Source organism: Mauremys reevesii, linkage group 2, assembly GCF_016161935.1.
Source record: "Mauremys reevesii isolate NIE-2019 linkage group 2, ASM1616193v1, whole genome shotgun sequence".
NCBI classification, from domain to species: Eukaryota; Metazoa; Chordata; order Testudines; family Geoemydidae; genus Mauremys; species Mauremys reevesii.
In genome coordinates, this window is record NC_052624.1 from 270325514 (window position 1) to 270350632 (window position 25119).

A 25119-nucleotide genomic window follows, 5' to 3' on the forward strand; every position below is an offset into this window, starting at 1 on the left:
CCTCCCTCTTTGCTCTGTATACCCCATCCCTTCTCCAACTAATCTATGTCTTCACCTCTCTTCACTCTGTCTCCCTGATCCCTCCCTCTCCAGTTCCCAGGCTCTGCCTTCCCATCATCAGCTCCCTTCCCAGTCTCTGCTTCCCTCTTGCCAGGTGCCCCTGAGGTCTCCTACAGAGCTCCCCTCCCCCCAAGTCTCTCAACTACTCTGCTTCTCCTTCCCTGCCACCCTCCCAGTTTCCCCACCACACCCTTTGCTTCCCCCCAGATCACTTTTTACCTGTCCATTTTCCTCAAGAACCCCCTTTGCACTTGTTACCCCATCCCCAGTACTCCTGTACCCAAACCCCAACCCAAAGTCCCTGTCTGTGGTGGCCCCGCACCCAAGCTCGTCACCTTACTGGTCTCCCCCTTGCCCATCTTTCCCTCTGTTTCCCTTCCTCTAGTTCCCCCCAATTGCCCTTCTCCAAGGTCCCCCTGTATTTCTCCCCCATTCCCCAGCACCAGACTGTACTGTTCCCATCTCTCCAATTTTCCCCATGTAACTCTTGCCCCCCTCCACAAGCCTCCTCTGCCCACACTCCCCCCACTGCCCCTCTGACCCCATCTCCCAATAACCTTGTGTGTGAGCAGGCAATGGAGCAGCTCCTGTTGCTGGTGAAGCCAGACACAGCAGGGCAGGCTCCCTCTCTAAACCCCTCTAAGCCAGCAGGGGATGGCAGGAGGGTGTCTAAACAGGCGCAGCCTTCCATTTTCCCAGCAGGGCATACAGAGGGGATCCCAGAGGCATCACGCTCTGTTGTAGTTGACTCTCTTCTCTGTGAGTAGGTGGGTGAGGTAATATCTTTTATTGGACTGACTTCCGTTGGTGAGAGAGCTTGTCTCACCAGCACGGCTACGACAACACTGCGTACAACAATGGAAGATCTCTCCTTTCTGTGCGATTGTTAACTTAGACAACTATTACAGCCAACATTTTCCAAAGTGACTGGTGATTTTGCATACTGGAAGTTTTGGCTCCCTGACCTGAGACTAGGGTGACCAGATAGCAAATGTAAAAAATCAGGACGGGGTAGGAGGTGATAGGTGCCTATATAAGAACACAACACCCTCCCCCACAAAAAATCGGGACTGTCCCTATAAAATTGGGACATTTGGTCACTTTATCTGAGACACCTTGAAGGTTGGCTTGATTATCAGAGGGAGGGTGGTTGGCACTTTTGAAATATTTCTAGTAAAAGAATAACATGAAGAACAATTTTAGCCCATTGGTCAATGTGTTATGTGTGCCTCTTGGTGCTTGATCCACAGGGGATGTGATTCTGTTAGGGTATGCCTACACTGCGTTGTAAACTTGGGCTCAGACTATGGCTTGAGCCCAAACCCCACTATCATCCACACACAAAACTGTCTGATTCTGATCAGCATTCATGCAGGACGTGGATCCTAGAACCACCTCGTGGGGTGGGCCTGAGACCAACTCCTGCTGTGACTCAGGGCCAAGCCCCATCATTTTGCAGTGTTGATGCAGTTCAAGTTGAAGACCTGAGTCAGAAGGTCTGAGTAGCGCAGTGTGAACGCACTAGCACAGCTGTGAAACCTGGGCCCAGAAACTGTAAACCTAGGTTTACAATGCAGTGTGGCTGCTCGAGTATAGGTTTGGAAACACTGAGTCCACAAGCCTGGATCCCACAGACCTGTATTTACAATGCAGTGTAGACATGTCTTTATTACAGTTCATTGGGGGAGAAGCTGGCCCTTCACCTCAGGCTGTAGAGATTCTTGCTTTCAGTTCCAGAGGTTCCCTGGTTCTATAACAATGTCCTCAGAATAAGTTTGAATATTTTTCCTAAAGGCCTGAACTCCCAAAGTATTCATCATTACGGCCAGATTCCAGGATTGCAGGAGCTGGTAGATAGCTGCCTTGAAAATCCTTTATTAAAGCAGAAGAATTTTATATCGTTATTCTGAACTGTGCTGATGTGTATTTGTGCACTGGAAATTAAGGCACGCTGCTGAATGAGTGAACTGCCCTTCACGCGATGAAAAAATTATAAAAGAATATCCCAGCAAGGTCTCAGTTTATTGTTCCTGAAGAGAACATTAGCCAATATGCTGCCTGAATTACAATTCTGTGCTCCTGCTAAGAGTCTCCGTTTATTTAGACAAGATGGGGAGCATTTTATATTCATTGAGCTACAAGGAAAGCCAGTTCTCAATGTCTTGGCATCTCCTGTAGTCACTTATACCTGTGCAAAGTGGGCCAGATGGTCGGCCCACAAGGATGCTTCCGCAGCTCCAGTTACATAAAGCAGCCTTAGACCCAGTGGCTCCAGCCCCAAGAGAATTTCTCCGAAACAGAGGAATCTGCCAGTGGTGTAGGGTCTCCATAACTGCTCCTAAGTTCCCCACCCCAACCCATGCTCTAGATTCCCTGACAAATGGGCATGTTTAGCTGTCAGAGATCTTGGCCGGGACCTGGGTGATCCCCAGCTGCAAGACAAGAGGTAGAGAAGCTATGAATCTTATTCAAGGCCATTTTTATCCACATTTTAAGATTTCTGTTATTTTTATAAAAGTCCCATAGGCTTCTGCATAATTTTAAGATCATGAGTAGGTCAATCTAGAGTTGAACAATAACTGATGTTTTGGTTGCGGGGACCGAACTGGAAAATTGGGGGTGGGAACGGGGGGAGGCTCAGTTCACACCAAAATTGATTATTATTTGTTGCTTTTCTTGCCAAAACAAAAAATAAAAAAATAAAAAGAACACCCAACAATTAAAAAGAATTTGTTTTGGGTCAAACAAAATTATTTGTTTGACTGAAAACAAAAGTTTTTGTTTTTTCATTTTGTTTTTGGTTAAATACCAAAACAAACCACCATTTTGAAACAAAAAGTCAAAATGAAACATTTCAAAGTAGCTGAAACAAACAGTTTTTGGCTTTACCAAAAATCAGTTTTTTGAAGCTGAAACTAGTTGCTGAAATCAACCCGAATTTGCAAATGGTTTTGATGTCCTGAAAAATTAATATTTCAGTGAATTTACTATTTGCCAAAAATACTTTGCCAGCTCAAGTCCTACTGGCTTCAACAAGACAACTCATATGCTTAAAGTTATGCATGTATTTAAAGTATCTTGCTGAATCAAAGCTTTAATTAGAAACAGTAAAAATTCTACCTTATTGTTCTTTACTCAAACTTGTGTATACATGTTCTGCTAGTCTACTGAATGACATCTGCAATAAAGAACATGATCTGTGGTCATATACAAAGCAATGTACATTAATGAGATTATTAAAATTAGAATAGGGCTATGAAATTAGGGGTGGGAGAATTTTGCAGCTTTGTGTGGCATTGGAACTGGGTGGATTTTTATTAACTCAGCACAAGAAAGAATTAAAGTGAGTTTGTGATAAAATAAAAAAAAAATGTGACTGTGTAAAAATGGCCTCTGCTTATTTGGCATACTTGATCCCTGCAGTTTCTTTGCATTCTACAGTACATGCTGACTTTACTGAACAGAACATGTTTCACTACTTTTAGCAATCTATCATTACTGTTATGGAAGAACCAGCTGGATCCTACCCTCTTTTTGCATCACCAACAATACTGTGGGCTAATTTCTCATTAAAGGTTGATCCAGGCTATCTTCAAACGTCATGTTACTTTGTGGAGCAAATCAAGCAGATTTGAACTAAACTGGATATCTCCGCCAAGCAAATTCTGGAGGCACAAACACTGTGACTTCCTTGAGGTATGAGAGTTGAGAACACTTTGTGCCACAAATAGAATTCTGGGTCCATATCCTACATATGCTGCATAGGTGGTGAAGATTAGCAGGGTCTATTGCAAAGGAATCCACTGCTGATGGAGATAGCCAGTGCCTCCCTTAAGGCACGTTGCTGACTTCTGTAAAGAAAGCTGATGATAGAATTCAGCTCAATTTACTGCACAACGTACCATGAAGTTTCTAATTGCAGGATCTTTATTACTGATGGCATAAAAAATACAGCTTCATTTCCAGATTCCAGCTTGAGTTTGTAGCAATGGTAATTAGAAAAACAGTGTGTGTGTTTATTAATTAATGTATTTATTCTCAATCTTTATATAGCACCTATCAGTTCTCCCTAGGTACACACAAACTTTAGGAAAACAGCCGATATTATTTCAATGTGTAAAGATAATTAATCTGATCGGAAAGCAAGTAACAAACTCCACAATGTCATTTTTACTGAGTCCTTTTTCCAAATGTAATTGTATTTTAAGGCCTTAAAGAGCATGTCTGAAAAGTGCCTAGATGCAAAGCCTGCAGACATATCACCATTGCTATGGTAATCAATACATGCCTATGCCCCAAAACACCTTTCAAGATCCATGGGTCCTACACATGCCTATTACAACATGTAGTGTACCTCATCCAGTGCACCCCAATAACAAGTATGTGGGTGAAACCAGACAATCACTATGCTCGCATGTAGAAAAATGACAAAAGACAAAAGCACCATTTTCAACAAAATGATCACTCCATATCAGACCTCTCAGTCCTCATCCTCAATGGAAACATGCACACCACCTTCAAAGGATGACCCTGGGAGCTTAAATCCACAATGTTGCTCGGCCCTTAAAATCATGGTCTTAATAAAAACACTTGATTTATGTAGGGTTGCCAACTTTCTAATCGCACAAAACCAAACACTCCTGCCCCGCCCCTTCCCGAGGCCCTGCACCCACCCCACCCCTTCTCCAAGGCCCTGTCCTCTGCTCGCTCCATCACCCCTCCCTCTGTTGCTCACTCTTCCCCACCCTCACTCACTTTCACCTGGCTGGGGCAGGGGGTTGGAGTGTGGGGTGGGGAGTATGGGCTCTCGGCGAGGGGTGGGGGTCAGAAATGAGGGGTTCAGGGTGCGAGGGAGGGCTCCGGGCTGTGGCAGGGGGTTAGGGTATGTGTGTCTGGGGTCAAGGGCTCCGGCAGGGGGTTTGGGCTCTGGGGTGGGGCTGGGAATAAGGGGTTCGGGGTGCAGGAGGGAACTCTGGGCTGGGCAGGAGGTTGGGGTTCAGGGTTAGGGTCCTGGCAGCGCTTACCGCAGCTCCCAGAAAGCATCCTCCAGGTCCCTGCGGCCCCATGGCACATAGGTGGCCAGAGAGACTCTGCACCCTGCCCTGCAGGGTCCCATTGGTTGCAGTTCCTGGCCAATGGGAGCTGCGAAGCCGGCGCTGGGGATGGGGACAGCACACGGAGCCTCTCTGCCTGCCCATAAGCCTCGGGGCTGCAGGGACCTAGCTGCCGCTTCTTGAACCCACATGGAGCCAGGGCAGGCAGGGAGGCTGCCTTAGTCCGGGGCCTCTGCTGCGCCACCGACCGGAATTTTAACGGCCTGGTCGGCAGTGCCGACCGGAACTGCCAGGATCCCTTTTCGACCGGGCATTCCAGTTGAAAACTGGATGCCTGGCAACCCTAGATTTATGGCTTATTACAAGAATCTGTAACCCATTATCCCTTCCGTTTTGTGGTATGACTTGTAGTTGTTAATGGGCCACTTCACCTTTAATGATCCCTTAGAATATGTGTTAACTACTTATGCCAAACAATCTGTTTCACCTTGTATTTAATTATGAAACTCTGGGTATGTCTACATTGCAATTAAATTGTTGGCCTGTGTCAGCTGACTCAGGCTTGGGGGCGGGGGATGGGAGGGGTTCAGGCTGAGGGGCTGTAAAATTGTGCTGTAGATGTTTGTGCTCAGGCTGGAGCCTGAGTTCTAGGACCTCGTGAGAAAGCAGAGCCCAGAGCAAGGTCCTAGAGCGAAGGCTTGTCTCTCTCACCAACAGAAGCTATTCCAATAAAAGATATTACCTCACACACCTTGTCTATGTAAACCTAACACTTTCTTATTCAGCAGAGCTATTTGTTTTGTATTTTCAGGGTCGAATATTCCGAGCTTAGTGACAAAATGTTTTTACTGCTTTTTACTTCTCTTACAAAACTCAGGCAGTAAACAGTAAAAGGGTTCTATTCCTTCTTGTGCATCACCAACAGAATTAAATAATAAGTGCCATTTATTTACATGTGCAAATCCACTAAAGGCAACAAGGTTATGTAGATGGCTGAGAAGGAAAGGACCCAGCTTCACTTCCAGATCTTGGACTGAATTTGTAGGGTTGGCAGTTACTTTGCCATTCGGAAAGATACCAATCCAGTAAACGTGCATAATTTTAAATACATGAGTAATCCCATTGATCTGGACCATGAGGTGGAAATCACTAACAGACAATAAATGGGAACCCCCAATGCTACGTCTATGAAGTTACTTTTCAGAGGAGAACTCCACTTTAAAATGTCTTAGGTTGCCATCACAGCCATCATTAAATTTACAATTTGGGAGTAATATTAGGCTGCTGCTTGAGGTATTTTTTATAGGGCACTAGCCAAAAAATATAGCTGAAGTTTGAAAATGTACATATAAATATTCCTTAACGACGGAGGGACAAGTACATTTCTGGCAGAAAAGAAAGTTGTAAGCTATTGAAGAAAATCAATTCTGAGCATGCTCAATGGGCATGTTTAGATTTTTTAAAAGAAAACTGAAGTCCCATTCGCTTTGTGTCATCACACAGGGAGTGATAACATTGCACATGCTCTTTTCCAGCTTAGCAAGCACCAGGGCTGCCATTCTCAGTTGGCTACGGGGATGCTTTATAGGAAGGAGATTGTAACCATTTCATTTTAACAAATACAGTAAATCCCTACCCACATTATCAACCCAAAAGCTGTATTTCCATTGGCAATAACATGAAAAATATCACAGCTTCTTCAAAGTTGCATCACTCCATATTTTCTGTTGTGTTTAGCTCTTTTCTTCAAATTTCAAGATTTCATTTAAAATAAAACTATAGTTCCAATCCTGAACCCTTTGAAGTCAATGGGAGTTTTGCCATTGACTTTCAATGGTAGAAGGCTTGAGGCCTTAACAAGAAAAAGACAAACAGAAAATACTACATATGGGCAATGCAGCCCAGTTACCATTGCTGTGGGAACAGTTAAGATTTGCATTTTTAATTTTAACTATGCCACCTTGCTCTAGCTACACAGTGCAGTTGGAAAGGGAAGGCAAGTAACTGACATAAGCAATGGTGCTTCAAACAGACACAAACAGTTTCTCATGAATCTCTGAATTGTGTGCTTGAAAGTGCCATGCCATCTTTGATAGGAACGACTGATTTTTATTTTATTTAAGATCTTATTTTCCGAAGGGGAGAGGCTTTTTCATAGAGTTAATCAATAAATGGAGAAATAAAGAAGAGATTAAAAACATTATGAATCGAATTTCAGACGATTCATCCTAGGAAATGTAAACTTTGCACTCCAAAGGCCGAATCCTCATTTACACTAATGAGCTCTGGCTATGTAAAGAGGCCTTAAAGTGGACATACAAGTAGTTTACTCCCATTGTATGGCCTCCTGCAGTGCCATGGGGGTGTAAAGTGGCTGTGGTATAAAAGAGTACCAGGTCCTTAAAAGAGAAAATCCATCACTACATAATCAGATCTGCTTTATAAAAAACAAGGTCGTATTTAAACATTTTTTTCTGAAATCACCCTCACTACATTCTTATCTTAATGACTGTTGACACTAAACAGAGAGTAGTTCTTCCTGCTCTTTGTTGTGATATGTTTGAATGAAAGGTAACAATGAGGTGCAGAGAATGAGAATAACTTTGTGTAGTCAACAAGGTAATAATAAGAGTTGGCACTTACATAATACCTTTGGCATGAAGTTCTCAAAGCACTTTGCAAAAACATTAATTATTTACCCTTACAGCACCCTGGAAGATGCATTTATATGTATGTTTGTAAATGGAGATAGGAGACTTGTCAAGGTCACACACACAGCATGGCAGTGGCAAATTCAGGAGCGGAACCCAGAAATCTTGATTCACAGTCCCTGGTTGGAGCATGCACGAGATACCAATACCTCCCCTACAAGACCACAAATGTCTATCCTAATAAATTAGATTTGATACGTATTGGAATGATCTCTATAATGCTTAGAAGTCTCTAAGGATGTGTATATACATTATAGATACAAATTATTAACACTGATACCCTTTAGAAATACTTTCACATAAGTAGGGCCCTACCAAATTCACGGTTCATTTTGGTCAATTTCACGGTCATAGGATTTTAAAAATCATAAATTTCATGATTTCAGCTATTTAAATCTGAAATTTCACAGTGTTGTAATTGTAGGGGTCCTGACCCAAAAAGGAGTTGTGGGCGGGTTGCAAGGTTATCGTAGGGCGGTTGTGGTACTGCTACCCTTACTTCTGCACTGCTGCTGGTGGCGGTGCTGACTTCAGAGCTGGGCAGCTGGAAAGTGGTGGCTGCTGGCCGGGAGCCCAGCTCTGAAGGCAGAGCCGCCGCCAGCAGCAGCACAGAAGGAAGGATGGCCTGGTATGGTATTGCCACCCTTACTTCTGTGCTGCTTCCTGCAGAGCTGGGCCCTCAGTCAGCAGCCACCACTCTCCAGCTGCCCATCTCTGAAGGCAGCAGCACAGAAGTAAGTGTGGCATGGTATGGTACTGCCATGCTTACTTCTGTGCTGCTGGTGGTGACGTGCCACCTTCAGAGCTGGGTGCCTGGCCAAAAGTTGCCACTCTCCAGCCGCCCAGCTCTGAAGGCAGCGCAGAAGTAAAGGTGGCAATTCTATGACTGCCCGAAAATAACCTTGCCACCCCCTGCAACTCCCTTTTGGGTCAAGACCCCCACTTTGAGAAATGCTGGTCTCCCCCGTGAAATCTGTATAGTATAAGGCAAAAACACACAAAAGACCAGATTTCATGGGGAGAGACTAGATTTCATGGTCCGTGATGCATTTTTCTGGCCATAAATTTGGTAGGGCCCTACACATAAGACAAAGACAATCACATACGATATAGATCTTCTTCATTTGTTTGAGTAACAGAGATGGGAAAACAAATAGTTGTTTCTTTAATTAATCTCTCTGTTGCACATTTAAGGTAGACATTATTTTATAAATAATTTTCCACACTATGTCTCTTATTCACGGAAAGACTTACCAAATTATTATTAATTATTTGTGTGTGGTTGTGCCTCCAGGCCCCAGGCATGGATCAACACAGAACAAACACAGAACAAAGAGCTAGTGCCTGCCCTGAAGAACTGACCCCCTAAGTAAATCAGCAGAGATTGGAGAAAAGGAGGAATAATAATGTGTCGGTGATGCAAATCTCTTTTAAAAATATGAACTAGGATAGCTGTGTAAATACTCTCTAAGGTGCCACAAGGACTCCTCATTGTTTTTGTGTAAATACTGCAATTCTCTCTCTCTCTCCGCCCTTGTTTAGAAAAATCAAAAATATTCTTGGTGAAATCCTGGCCCCGTTAGAGGCTCCCATTGATTGTACCCTCTAACTCCAAGAGGACTATGCATTTAGAAACAATGTAGGGTTCTAAGGAAAAGAACATACTTTGGCATATGAAGTTGTAAAACAATGGGAAAAATCAGGTAAAAAATAAAAAATTGCAGTGGATACAATGATCAAATCATGAAACTCATGTTCACTTTGCATTCAGATTCATAATTCAAAACAGGTAGAAAATATGAATTAAATTAATACTAAGAGCACCAGGATGAGAAGACAAACAAATAAAGCCCCAAACCCTCTGGATTATGTGCAAGGAAAGCATTTTTTTGCAGTAGCTGATAAAATGGCTGTTGCTGCACTTAAATGCTTCAGTGGTTTCTCAGAATGCTTCATTGCAGTAGTGGTTAATTAAACTACTCAGCAGCCCTACTCTCAATTATTAAAACAATCAGTCTGTAAGCACCTAGCGAATAATAGTGTTATAAGGAATAGCCAGCATAGATTTGTCAAGAACAAAAGGACTGCAGTAACTCAGACAGTGGTTATGGGCTGGGTGAATGAGGGTCTGTGACCTGCAAAGATTATGATGGTCCTTCTGGCCTTAAAGTCTGAGTCTTTCCTGCTAGGCTAACTGTGTGAAACCCTGCAGCAGGAGAAGCTGGGAAATGAAATGCCAATGAAATTCAAAGACTTCTTAAAATAGTTGCTTATAAACAAAACTTGCATGATGAAAAGTTATTGTGACAGCAGGTGACAGTATGTTTCTGTGGTTTGCATTGTGCAACATGGTATTGGCTTCTTCATTTGCTCTCTTACAGTTTAGGCAGCAGCGCATCAGCATCATCAGATATAGATTCAGGTGTTTATAAAGATAAGATTGACATAATTTATTCCAAATGACTGAAATCAGAGCAAACCAATACATGGCAGAATGAGCAGATTTCCAAACATAAATCAGTGCTTTAACCTGGAATGTACTTGTAACATTTTGTAGAAATGCTGAGTAATTGTGCTGGTTTTCCTAACTCAAAATCAATCCTAGACTCTGATCCAAAGCTCACTGAAGTCAATGCGAGTCTTTCCATTAACCTCAATGGGCTTTAATCAGGCCCCTATGCAAACTGCTGAGTGCCTTCCATTCATTCAGCACCTAGCAAGACCCCTTTGGGCATGGCTCCAAGCTATGCTGAATGCCAGCAAATCAATGGGTATTGGGAGTGTTAGCATCTCTCTGGTTCAGGCCCTACACGCCAGACTGATCACATTTACTCCTGGCTTACATCAATGTAACTGAGATTGGAATCGATCTGTAAATGTTCAAGTATACATTGTACAAATAACTGACATATTTTGCATATGTGCCCCTGGCACTGGGCTAGATTGTAATATCACAGTCTGCCCTGAGTAGGTAGCTATACTGCACCAGGGAGCAGACCAAAGAACTCAGAGAACCATGCTCTCCTGCTCTGGAAACCCCATTCCATACAACAGCTTACCCCAATGTGTGCCTTGCCAACTACTCTTGTAGAGATGGGGGAAGAGCCCAAACTCCTCCCACTCTTGGGCTTCCTCTCCTCCCACTTGCTTACAGAGGGAAGTATCAGTTGAATAGCTGCAGCTATTCCTCCTTCCAGGCCATGGCCAGATTCAGAGGCTGGGCAGGCAAGAATACAGGAGTGAGTATGGGGATGTTACCCTCCTTTAATCTCTTGAATATCTGAAAAAGGACCGTGCCAACCCAATCCATTCATGATCAGTAACTATCTTGGTGCACTATGCTAGCAGGCAAGTGGTTTTTGATGGAAGTTGCTATTTTGGCCAAACCAGCACATCCCCGTGTTTTGATCATGGGGGAAAAAATCGTTGTCAGAGCGATTTTGACAATATTCTCTCAAAATGATCATACTAACCTCCCCTGAGGGCAAGTGCACTCGCCTGCTGTTGTCTGAAACTCAGTGATAAAGCTCAGTAATAAAAACAGGCTTCATCCATGTTCCTGCTTGGATTACTCCATTTCTGATGAACTCTCAAAATGCAATCAATCATCAAATTGTAAATATGACTAATGCATTTGTCCTATGTAGCACATTATTGCAGCTGCTCCAGAGAAAAGTATATCCAGTTCTAATCTAATTATGCTTTGACCCACTGATACCCGTCGGGATATAAAAAGAAACAAGTTCATAATCCAATCTAAAAAAATACAGTCAGTTTATAAGTCACTCCAGGTAAAAAATGGCAGTAAAACTTGACAGTAAATTGTGCTATGAAGGAGGCTTTAGGGCTAAAGAGTGAAACAGTTTAATCGTTTTCTGACTTTCAAATTCAAATTGGTCTTTAAAGCAATTTTAGACTAAAATATTTCAAAGGATACTGCCAAGGTATGTGGCAAAATTCCCACACTGATATCAACAATAAGTTATTGGAAATAATGAAGGTGGAATGTGTTTACAAAATCTTTTAGCCCTGTTAGACATGTATACTAGTTTGTTATTGTAAGGTTGCCATTTGTCATCTTTTTTTATAATAACTCTGAAACATGTCTGGAAAAAAACCAACCATATACACATAAAGAACTGCATAGCCTCTGCAAAGAGATTTATTAAGACAAGGATCAAATTTCAGGTCTAACTAATCTTGGTAGTGTTCCTTAACTCTTTTTAAAAGTCCTGTTTAATGTACGTAATTTAGACTTGATCCTCCAAGCCATCAGTTTGAGTAGCTATTTCTATCATGGGTAGGCTCATTGACTTATGTGAGCAATGGTTGCAGGAGTGGAGCATAAAAATCCAGTTTATGTACATGGCTTACATGATTATCTTGCAGCCTGTCAGAATTCATATCTATGGCATCATCTGCCTGTATTGTATATTAATATAAAATGCATTGTTTATTCTTCTCTATATTCCTGACGCAGATAATTTACTCTTTATATTTTATAATCCAATAGAGGAAAACTCAATCGTAAATACAATACAAACAGACACTCTCTGGGAATTCATTTATAGGAATGTCTCCAGCAAACTTCACCACATCACAGTAGCTGACCAAATAAAATAAAAAGCGTATAAAAATGAGAGTTCTGTTTTTAGTGGGGTAAGGACTTTGAGCCCGATCTTGCAATCCTTACTCAGGGAAAATTCCTAGGGAAGTCAACAGAAGCTTTGCCTTCACCAGGATGACAGGATCAGACCCTCTTTGTGGGCTTTCACCTTGGCACGTATTGAACATTGCCTGTACAGTTCTCAGCACTCCCAACTGGAAGTCAATGGGAGATGAGAATTCTCAGAATCTTCCAATAGGTGCTGGGCACCTTGCAGAACTGGGCCTGAGTAGAGCTAATTTTGTTTTCTTTATCTCATTTCTCATTTCACTTCTCTCTCTTTTCCTCCCCTCTTCCCCTTTCTCCCTGAAACTGCTATCAGTAAATCATAGATTAAATAATATTTTGGAACAGCCGTGGAGGGAAATTCACGTAACCTCTTGAAAATGACTACTGGAGAAAATGGTGAACTGTGGGCAATATTTATATGCATTAAAATGTGTGCCTTCAATAACAAAAACCACAGCTACCCCAAAAGGCAAACTCTGTGCGTCTGATGTTCAATATTACTGAAGACTTTCAGCTGCATCTGAGTATATGCTTCTCAATAACAAATGTAATTAATTAGGATAAAGAGAAAACAGAACACATGCTACTTGACTTCCCTCTTACACCACTATAACTTCATTATTTTGATGGAGTTACTCCTGATTTACACCAGTATGAGCAAGAAAAGAATCAGACCCATTGTCCACATGGATACTACTGGGATAAACTAATTAACTAGCTATGCTAATATAGACCATGCTATTGTATGCAGTACTGTATGCAATATTTTCCCCGCATGAAATCCCCATTGAAGTCAATGGGAAAACTCCTATTTCCAGAAAAACTCAGAATTTCACCCTCTGTCTTTTCCATCGTTCCCAGCATATTTTAATTCATGTAGCTGGTCTAATTTAGGTAGCTACACACCTTCCTGTCTATCCAGATGGCTAAATTATTACAGCTTCCATAACATTATTAGAGAAACAACATGGGCGAGGTACTAGCTTTAATTTTTATTTTATCTTGTATTGTCTCACCGTCCTTGTCTCGCTAATATCCTGGGACCAACACAGCTGCAACAACACCGCATGTAATATTATTAGATAGTCACGGGTCAGAGAATCTGATGTTTACAACCTGGGTAAAATGAACCATATGATAAAAGAGACAGTTTTATCTGGAAGATCAGGATAACTGAATTCTCCTACAGACTTAATGTCTGACCTTGGGCAAGTCATTTAAACTATCTGCACCTATCTGTAAAATAATATTGACAGTGTTATGGGGCTTAAGTCATGAATAATTTTAAAATGCTTTGGAAGCCTCAGAGGGAAATGGCTATAACAGTGCAAAGGGACCCTTTGGGCTGTATCTTCCCATGTGAGTGTACAGAGCCTCATGCACTGTGGACATGCTAAGAATAACAATACGAGTTATTCTAAACTACATGATAGGGCAGCCATCACATCACTACGACTTTATAATATGCTGCCCCTACGCAATGAATATTGTTTAATGGTTTCCTGTTCCTTCACTTTACCATGCAAGAAATCAATACAGTGTACAAGGTAGATAATGTGATTTGAATTACAATTCATTGTCTTAGTGCAGTACCTGATTGCGTCTTAGTGCAGTACCAGCAAACTTATTCTAAACTATGCCTTGTCATGTAGACAATAGGTCCAATTCTGTGGGGGTACTGAGCACATCCAACTCTCATTTACTTCACAGGAGCTGAGGACGTTCAGTGCCTGGCAGGAATTTCTAAGCACCGGGCAGGATCATGCCAACCATTTGGACTGGCAGAGTGAAAGCCTATGGAATATCAAATTAAGCTGGGAGATGAGAGAAGCTGCTATTGGAAGTAACAAGAAACCACAAGAGGGAGCCAAATGAAAATGTTCTACATCCAAAAATAAAAAGGCAAAGGATGTTCAGCACCAAGAGCCAGAGGAGAGCGCCCAGTGTCAACAGAGGTCACACGCCTGCCAGCTGCTGGCTTTACTTACTATTCTATTCCTCCTCCACTTTAATACAAGATCAGAAAATAAAATAGTCTGAACTATGTATTCTCGGGAACATTTTTTTTATGGGGTGGGGAGGTAGGGAGAGCTATAATATTCTCATATGTCTCTATATTCCCTTAAATCAGGAGAATGCTTAGTGGCGGGACAAAGGGGATGGAAAGAAAAAGAGAAGAAAAAAGAAAAAAAAAGTGAAATGTCAAATAAATGTTAATATCCTTTCCACTGGCAGGGAGGTGGAGGATCAGGGCAAATCAAATATTCTAGTGGAGAAAAAAGTGCTGAAGCAATTTATAATTTGATAGTTTAAATAACTGGGTCTGTTAAGGTGTAAAACAAGACCCATGTATGGAATAGCGTGTGGAGAATATTACCTGGTTCTATATTTTTAGTTCATAAAGACAATCATATAGCAAGTACTTTATCATTTTGCATGGTTCAATAGTATTTCATTCATATAACTGACTAGGTATTGTGCTCTCAAATAGAAGGGATAATCGGTATCTCTCTCATGTCTATGTTATGAATGACCCTCCTTCCCCAAAAAAGATTAGTTAGCTGCACCGAAATGCATGAAGCAGATTACACAGTATTACTCATCACAAAAAAAGATCATGGAAGTATATTTCTGTATGTGAAACTGGATCAGGATGGAATTTTTGAAAACCTGCCATAGACAATTATTTTGATTGTTATAAGTACTCCTTTTTGTAATATATTTAATTCTATGCAGCAAAGACTTTACAGTTCAGCACAACTAGTTCATATTCTAACAGCTCAAGTAAGACACTCCTGTATCTAAATCATAAAAGCCTTGACATTAACAAGCAAAGGCAGCCAATCAGACCAGCTGTTACAGTAAATGAGTGCAATCAGAAATAAGGCAAGGATCCTAAAGGTGCACACAGTGACCATCAGGTCAAGGTAAATAAATGAAATGGAATAGCTGTAGTACTAAAGGACATAAGCCGAATCAACTGGCTGCCTGGAGACCGGTTTGAGGCATCTGATTGCCAGGAGACCCATCTAGTCAAAACTCCTAGTGTAAGAATGTGCACGCCTTCTACTTGCATGTCTCTTACAGTCATGTGGCAACAACAGCAGAAGACACAAATGAGGCTAGATACTTTCTACATATAAGAAAAATGACACTATTTTTGTGCTTTCCTCTGGCTGAGATTAACTCCCCCCTTGCCTCTCCTCTCCACTTTAATCAGTCACGTTTACATGATAATCTGATCTGAAATACTGGGAGCACAGAACCATGACATTCTAGAAGGGGGAAAAGGAGCATCTAAATGACTGAGTTCTGCATTGCTGCCCAGCGAGTGGGAGAAAAAAACTTAGCAAAATGTCAGATTTCCCAGTTTCACAGGGATGTTGCAATTTTTAGTACATTAGTGTTTGTAAAGTGATTTTGAAATGGCAGGACAAAAGGGGCTATGGGAGTGCTAAGTAATATTAGTCCTTCATTTACTCTTTCTATCCTTCCTTCCTGCCCCTACGCAGTTAACATTTTCAGAACCGAGCCCCCGTTCGTGCCCGAGCTTGTCCCACAAGGGGTCTGTCAACCAGAAAACAGCACACACAACCTCCACCAGGCAATAAACTCCCTGTCCCAAGTGAGTCCTTCAAAGTGCCCAGCCCAATACACTTCTGTTTGACCCAAGAAGACCCACCTCCACCAGCAAACCAATGTTGGGTGGTTTGACTGTTTGGATGGCTGCCTAAGAACTGGATCCAAAGCCCTTTAAATTCAGTGGGAGTCTTTCCATTATTTCAACGGGCTTCAGCTCTGACCCTCAGATGTTTCATTGCACATGAGGAGAGGTTAACTTTACAACTTGGAAAAGCAGCTGCTAAGGGGGGATATGATAGAGCTCTATAAAATCATGAATGGTGGAGAGAAAGTAAATAAGGAAGTGTTATTTACTCCTTCACATAGCACAAGAACTAGGGGTCACCCAATGAAATTAATAGGCAGAAGTTTTTAAAACAAAGAAAAGGAAGCCCTTCTTCACGCAACACACAGTCAACCTGTGGAACTCATTGCCAGGGGATGTTGTGAAGGCCAAAACTATAACAGGATACAAAAAAGAATTAGATAAGTTCATGGAGGATAGGTCCATCAATGGCCATTAGCCAAGAGTCTCTGTGCATCTCTAGCCTCTGACTGCCAAAAGCTGGGACTGGACAACATGGAATGGATCACTCAATAACTGCCCTGTTCTGTTCATTCCCTCTGAAACACCTGACCCTGGCCACTGTCAGAGGACAGGATACTGGGCTAGATGGACCATTGTTCTGACCCAATATGGCCATTCTTATGTTCTTATAGAAAAGAAAGTAATTAATAACATTTTACACTTTTCTACAACGCTTTCCATGCCAGCATCTCAAAGTGCTCCACACACCCAACACCCCTGGGAGGTAGGGTGTAATTTTGAGAGTGAGGAAACCAAAAGGCACAAACAAGTGAAGTGATTTGCCATAGATCAGAGCACAGCTGGGAAGAGGCGTCAGCATGGCTGCCTCCCAGTCCCTGTGCTTTAACTACTGGCTCAGCGCTTGAAGCGAGGACGAGAGAAGTGACAGGGTGCCCCAACTTCCCCCTCTCTCTCCCAAAAGAGTGTTTCAAGGGGCACCAGTGAGATATGTGGGGGGAGGGGTGGAATTCAGCAAACCCACCTTTACATCCCCCTTGCCCCAATTCAGACGCTTAACCCAAACCATGCTCCCTCTCCCAGGGGGCTTTCCTACTTCAACCAAAGTCTCTTATCTTTGTCCTTCTCCTCCTAGTGACACACATTTCAATGACTAAAGAAAGAAGGGGCTATTATACCCCCACCCCCCGCACATCCTGGGGCGGAAGTGCAGGCTGGCTGCCCCGTTATGAAGAGGGTACCTGGTTGAGGGAAATCACTGCCAGCCTAGGGATGACCAGCTGCATGACGAGCTGCAGGAAGGAGGTCACCAGCCCGGCCAGGATGGCCCAGGTGAGGGGCAGTGGAAGCATGCTGTAGGTGGCAAAGAGGGTGAAGAGCACGTAGCCGATCCCGTCGCCCAGAAGGCCACAGCCCAGGCCAGCGGCCAGGATCTGTGTGGCCATGGCCACCCAAGTCACCACCCCGCTGTACTGCAGGTAGGTGTAGGAGGTCGTGTCCTTCCTGACCACCACTAAGGCACAGATCACCACCTCGATGCCTGTGAAGAAGCCCAGCAGGATGCCCTTGATGGGGTCCATGGGGGCCGAGGCCAGGGTCAAGTGGAGCAGCAGCAGAGTCAGCTTGGTCAGCACGTCCAGGATGTTCATGACCACCTGGGACTTGCGCCGCTGGCCCAGGAAGTAGCGCTGGTAGAGGCGCTCCAGGTCCCGGGACTTGAAGGAGTTGCGCAGCGTGGGGAAGATGACCCCGCGGTAGGTGTAGCCCCAGCTGAGGAAGAAGTCGGAGTTGCTGGGGGCGCAGTCGAGGTGCAGGAAGCCCAGGTCCCCGCTGCTGCTGGTGCGCTCCGGGAAGACTTTGGTGCCCCCGTTGTTGTGGCGCTCGGACGGGCGCCGCGCCGGGTGCGGGTGCGGGTGGTGGTTGGGGCAGCAGGAGTCCTGCGAGCCCAGGGCTTTGCCCCCGCTGCTGCTCCCCCCGCTGCTGCTGCTCTGCTCCTGGATGAAGCGCTGCTCGGTGATGTGGCGCACCGCGGTCTGCCACAGCAGGCGCTGGGGTCTGGCGCGGCCGCTGCAGGGGGGGGTCCTGTTGATGGTGTACAGCTCCTCGCTGTCGCTCAGGCACCGCACCTCGGAGAGCTCCATGGCGGCCGGGGGGCAGAGGCGGGGGAGGAGCAGGAGCCAGGGGGTGCCGGGGTGGGCGAGTGTCACATCGAGAGGCGGGCGGTTAGCGGAGGGTGGCAGGGCCGGGTCGCCCCGCGCCTGGCGCCTCTGGCAGAGCCGGCTCGGTGCCCTGCTGCATGCCGCGAGTCCGGGCGGGTTTACTGGGCGGGGGAGCGAAGCGGGCTGGTTGGTTCTGCCGCCGGTTGGTTTTTAGCAGGTGCAGCCACGCCGCTGTGATGTCTGGCTTGGCACCGCGCAGCGCAGAGAGGAGGAGGAGGAGGAGAGGCCCATGGACCGGCAAAGTGCCCCCCCCCGTCCCGCCCCCAGGCTCAGCGAGGCAACGTCCCGGGGACGGAGCAGCCTTGGTCCCATCCAGGGACCAGCTGCTGGAGCACGGAGCGGTGCAACATGCACCCACGGAGTCTGCAGCCCCCCCGGGGTGTTGCTGTTACTCTCCCCGGGATTCGGGGCGCGAGGGACTCATCGACCCGCTGTCATCCCGAAGGGGCCGGCCCGCAGAAGCCATCCGGGCAAGAGCGAGAGGAGAACAAAACAGCCCAGCAAGGTCTTTGCCGAGGTCATTCATGAAACCTAGAAGTGGGGGGCTGGCAGCCCCGGGGCACGGGCCGGGCAGGGCAATGAGCGGGGCCGCATCCCTGGCTGGGCAGCAGCAGCAGCAGCAGCATCCTCCCGTGCGGGCTGGCAGGGGCCGAGAGAGCGGCTGCAAAACGCAACTCCGGCCCAGCGGGACTTTGTTCTTTCTCTCCTGCGAGCGGTGACTTGCAGCAGCAGCACATGTCCGGCTGGGTTGGCCGCTCTGGGTTACGGGGCGCCCGCCCCAGTGGCGAGACTAGGACCGGGAGCCATGGCGGGGCATCGAACAAAGCAAACCAAACTCTCAGGGCCCCGCGAGGAGCACCTCGGAGCGCGGGTTGTTTCCGCGGGACTTCCAGGCGAGCCTCCGAGCATCCATCCCACGGGGCCGGGGACAGAGGCGTGATCGGGCGCCTGCAGTGCACTGCCAGCTGCCCTCAGCGGAGACTGGGGCAGCCGCGGTCCAGGTGCGGGACCCGGCCGGGAGAGAGCCGGGCGGGAGTTTTCTCGCTCTGAAAAGTGCTGGCGGCCGCGTGGACGAGGCTGCAACTCATGAGCTCTCGGTGCCCCTGGGCTGACGCCAGCTCCCGTCCTTGCAGGCAGGGGCTGGCAGGAGCCCTGCAGCGCGCGCGGCTCCCCCGGGCAGGCGGCAGGGTGAGCAGGGAGTGGGGTGATTCTCGCGGGCCGGCATTAGCAGCAGCAGCGCAGAGAGCATTAGCGCCCAGGATAGACAGGATTAGCGGAGTAAAGACCCTGCTGCGGTGGCCGGGGCTGCCGCTGCTGCTCCAGCTGCTCCTGGAAGAGGCAGGCAGAGCCCTGCACGGTCAGCTGATGCCCAGTGACGTCAGGCTCTAGTCTATTGCACCCCCCTTCTGTCCAGCGAAAGCAGAACCATCCCCAGTGCAGAGGCTGCAAGTCAGGACCTGCCCTGGATTGGCTCGGCTCGGTTCGGTTTAGAGGCGCTGTGGAAGCCAGCCACTGACTCTCTTTGCCACTGAACTGAAGCGTTTGTTAAGTGCTGACAATGTGGTGGGGGGAGAGATCAGAGAGCCAGCCTCCCCCCCCCCCCCCAAGAGCCTGCAATGTAAAGAACAAGCACACAGAAATCAGCATGCACTGGGAGAGCCGGAGGTGGGTAGGACTTAGTGACTTCTGCTTCCCCTCCTCATTATTAAACTCACTTCTGGTGGACATCATATAGAATAAATAGGTTTTAGGAAGGATGTCAATGACTAGGTATTATTTGTATTACAACAGCCATCCAGAGTATCCACACACTCTGCTCAGACTCAGGTTTGAGCCCAAGTACCCCTTATCGTCACACACACATCTTGCTGACTCAGGTCAGCAGCCCCCTGGACCTGGGTCCTAGGATCCATCAAGGACTTGGGTCCAAGCCCTGCTCTTTTGGAGTGTGGATGCAGGTCAAGCCACAAACACAAGTCAGAAGATCTGCATTGTGCAGTATAGACATGTTAGCATGGCTGGAAGACCCAGGTCCAGCAATTGTAAACCCAGGTTAACAATGCAGTGTGGACAAGCAAATACTGACTCCACAAGTCTGGCTCCCACAGACCTGGGTTTACAATGCAGAGTAGACATGACCCCAACCAAGTCTGAGCCCCATTCTGCTAGGCACTATCCAGACTTAAAGCAAATAAAATCCTCACAGAGCTTGGATGAGCAATGGGCTTGGTGAACTGGAATGGAAGATCATTACACTCTTAGGGGGTTAGGATAGAAAAATACACTGATATGCAGTGGGAGTGTAACAAATGGGACATCAAGGATTAATACATAATAATAAATAATAATAGAAATAACATCTGTACTCATATTGAGCAGTACTTCACTCCAAGAATCATCCCAATAAAACCACTGAGACTCCCTGAGGATGAAACTGCTACTCAATATAAGAAGTGGTATCTTAACTATGGACTCATAATTATTATGATTAATAATAATAATACCCCAAATCATAGTAGAAAAGGGATCTCAGGTCTAGTCTACTCAACTCAGTATAAAAATCACATTTTAACAAAGGAAAAGGGACGAACATTATAATATGATTTAACCAAAGGCTCATTTTTCAGTTCAAAAACTGCATAATATGAAGGTAATATAAGAAGCTGTAAATTCTCTAATGTTATTTTATTAATGTATTAATTTTCTAATTGTAATCTTAATATATTCATATATTATAATGTTGGTTGCATTTTGTGGGTCAGATCCTGTTGTTACCTGGGGTTTTGCTGAACCCAAAGGTCCTTGTAACTTTACTCTTTGAGAGGCAGTGGTAGGAAATAAATCAATGGGGACATGGCTGTCTTGCTGATAGATAGTTGATGCAAACAGATAAACAAAAGTGCGTTCACTGAAAGTTTCTACTGTATTTTACTCTCCAGCATAATCTAAAAAGGAGGACACGTGACCTGCTCACATGTGTCCTCTGCCCTGTGACCCACCCACCCCCCACCCTGTGCCCAGACAGGACCGCCATGTTCTCCCTGCTCCAGGTTACTGCGGGGTGGGAGCTCTGTCCTTCTTTCGCTGCGCCTCCCCCTGGACGTTCAACCACTCTCCCTGGCAGCCAGACCTGGGTGGGGAGCAGGACAGAGCCACTTCTCACGCAGCTGAAGCTGGCCACTCCGGGTCACTGACTCTGTACAGCACAGCAGCTGCCTGAGAGACCCTGGCTGGGGAGGCAGCAGCAGTGGTGGACCGCCCCATACTCAGGCCCAGCTGCCAGGGACAGGGGCCAAAACATGCTGAGGGAGAGGAGACTCTAGCTCACTCGTCCCCTGTCTGCAGCAGCCGGGCATGGTTGGGGGGTGACCCACCACCACCGCCCCAGCCAGGTTCTCTGTGGCAGCTGCCACCCTGCACAGGGCAGCAACCCTGAGTGGCTGGCGTGAGAAGTGGCTGGTCCTGCCCCTTCCGCTCCCTCCTGGGCCCAGCTACCAGGGACAGAGGCTGAGCAAGCCAGGGGGCAGGCGCAGCAGGAGAAGGACAGAGCCCCCTGGCAGGCTAAGCAGAAATTGGGGGGAGGGGAAGGGCACTTGATCCCACATTCTCCCCCACTTGTCACCTATGCTCAAGACCCTGGGTAAATCTGAATCTGGTAATTTGGGGTGCTCTACTACCCTGCTGCAGAGAGGCAAGAGTCATCTATGGTCTTGAGGCAGTCTCGAGTGGATGATTGCATACGTCCAGTGGCCAGCCTTCTGTCTGCAGGGGGACTTGAGAGGTGTCCAAAGGTTGAAGTGTCCACCATGCTCAGATTCCTTCCTCTTTTTATATCCAATTTGTTAGTATTACAGAGCTTGTTCAGAAAAAATAACTGCTGAGCAGAAGCTAAGTTAAGTGTGGAGTTTTGCAGCCTGTAGTTTTCCATCAGTTAACTGGCTGTATTTCACATGGCAATAGTTAACGATTGCCCGACCTTCCATCTCGCAAAACCACATGCTTCCGCAAAAAGCTCAGGTCTGGACGGCACAAGGTCATGTTTACTCTCCATAGTCACTTGCTTCCCCCTTCCCTCCCAGCCTGTTAGTTGTGCTAAGGCTGCTACAAAGGCCTCACATCTGTTTTCAGCAATAAGCATAACAATTGGTATTCCAGCTGCGGGCAGTGGTAAAGAGCCAACGCATGCATTAAAGTCAGCAGCATTATTTACATGAATAAGGAAAGCATATTTTAGAACAAAACCTTGATCATTCATTTGTCAGGGGTGAAACCTCTCTCATTTAGATTGTCTCAGTGTCTTTTCCAATTCTAGTGCTATGAGCTAGCATAGTGAATGGCATTATTAAGAGCTTATTTTACCTGCAAATATTTATGGGCCTCTACTTCACAGGTGCTGAGCACCTGTACTTTTTATTGAAGCTGATAAGAATTGCAAGCACCTCTGTGGAGCATAATTGTTCTGAGTCTACCCAAAGCTGAATTTATTCATTGGGCGTCTTTCCATTGATTTCATTGGGTTTTGGATTGGGCCCTTGAGTAGTAACCCTGCTTTTTTTTATTCTTGTGGCCTGTTTGTTTAAAGAAGGCAATAAAACTCATACCCTTGTCAGCATTATAGATCCCATAATTTTGGTCATAGTAGAGGTTTGACCCAATGAAGTTGGCCATTATTCCCATTCTCTGCTGTTGTGAAGCATGCTACGTTCTAATGGTCTTTACTCATGTGAGTAATCTCATTGACTTCTATGGAACTGCTTATGTAAGGATTGCAAGACAGGCTACATGGTTTGTAAAAGCACTTGGGGATTCTTCAGGAAGGGCGACCTTTAGATATTGTCGAATATGTGCTGCTGTAAATTGCCTTACTTAAACCTTAATAGAGATTTGAAATAATTATTAAAACAGAGAAAATGAATAAATAACATAAAAACCTCAGAGCAGACTAACTTTTTGTGTCCTCATTTACCCACCTTGTCAACAACACTCTTCTTTCTTTTCCTCCAATACATTAAAGGAAATAAACTGTAACTTCTGATATTGCTTGATATTCCCTTATTACAATCTGTGTATCCTTCATTCATTTATTTAATTTTCCATAGGACAGAATTTCAAAATTTTCAGGTTTTGTTCCAATTAGGAAAAAAAGCCAAATTTTGAAATCTCAAAATGCTTTGCAATATGGAATTTCTGTCCTCTGCACAGCTCTAGTTGCTACACATCATCCCTGCCCCCACCCAGAGCTTAAATCCCTCTTCTAAAGTGGGCTACATAGAACTGTCACACACACAGCCCTGCCCAGCCCTCACATGACAGAAAGACTATGATTTCACTATGCTGATGGCCTTTTGCGGCTGTTGAACTGATGGGTGAATTTCACCCTTTGAGAATTACTGGCCTGGACTTGATATTTCATAGAAATCCTTTGCAGAAGAAAGCTTTGTACTCAAAAGACCTCTGACTTCCTAGTTAATTGCAAATGAAATCCAAAAAAAAAGAGAACGAAAAAAAGATGTTGATCTTTTAACTTCATCACTCAGTGCACCACAAATGAAGTCTTTGTAACCTACAACATTAGGCAGTCAGTCTCTTCACAAGGACTGCAGTTTAAATTTGGTCTGAGATCCTGAAGGAGTGATGCCCTGTTGGGAGAAGCTGCATTTGAAATCAATACTAGAAAAAGAGACTAAAATCTGTTAGGGGATTAAAAAAAAACTAAAAATATCTAAAGGAACACATGGGGGTTTTCTGTTCTCTTTTAGAAGGTAGTATCTTCTTTAAGCACTTACCGCGGCGTCGAGGCTGTGAGTTCGTCGGAGTTCGAAACTTCTATATCGTCTGATCTAGGCGAACTAACTCTCGCGAAGCGATCTCCGAACTCCACCCTCCACCTCCGCAGCAGAGCTGAGTTAGCAGAGTCGGAGAGTCGGGTTCGCGCGCCTGGCGCGTTCGGAGAGTTGCGTAGTTCACTAGGGTAGTTAATTCAGCCACGCTATTCACGTAGCTGAATTTGCGTACCCTAGTTCGACCCCCATTCTTAGTGTAGACCAGGCCTAACTGTTTCTGGTCTGATTAATAATAATAAATATCTAGCTTTTATATAGCCCTTTTCATCTGTATATCTCAGAGAGGTTTTATTGTCATAGGCCTGGTCTACACTGGGCGGGGGGTGGGAGGGAAAATCGATCTAAGTTACACAGCTTCAACCACGTGAATAACTGAAGTAGCTGAAGTCGATGTACTTAGATCTACTTACTGCGGTGCCTCTCCTGTCGACTCCGCCTGCACCTCTCGCCCTGGTGGAGTACCGGAGTCGATGGGACAGCGCTCGGCAGTCAATTTATCGCAATTAGACTAGAAATGATAAATCAACCCCTGCTGGATCAATCACTGCCTGTCGATCCAGCAGATAATGTAGACAAGCCCATAGGATTAGAGATTTTTCCTGCTGATGTATACAATGAGTCTTACCAGAGTGCGATTAAGAACATAGGAATAGCCATATTGTTTCAAATCCAAGGTTCATTTTGTCCAGTATCCTGTCTCTGATAGTCAGTACCAGATGCTTCAGAGGGAAGTGTGAGAATCTACAGTAGGTGGATGTGGGACAATCTGCCCCACACAGAGGCCTCATCCTGGTCTCTAATAGTTAGAGGCTGGCTTGATCCAGGATAGTAGGCACTGCAGAAAACTACACTATCTTGTATGAGTCATGTAAATCATACGGCATTCATGC

At 45.3% G+C, this 25119-nt stretch overlaps 1 protein-coding gene across 1 annotated transcript in view; it reads right to left on the minus strand.

Annotated features, from left to right (window-relative positions):
• The window catches only part of ADCY8 (adenylate cyclase 8), a 183028-nt gene extending 164467 nt beyond the window's left edge, over positions 1-18561 (minus strand). Inside the window, exon 1 of the mRNA XM_039527353.1 lies at positions 17409-18561. Within this exon, the coding sequence (XP_039383287.1) occupies positions 17409-18308 (900 nt within the window). The 5' untranslated portion in view covers positions 18309-18561. The remainder of the gene's footprint in view (positions 1-17408) is intronic.
• Positions 18562-25119: the final 6558 nt, after the last annotated feature.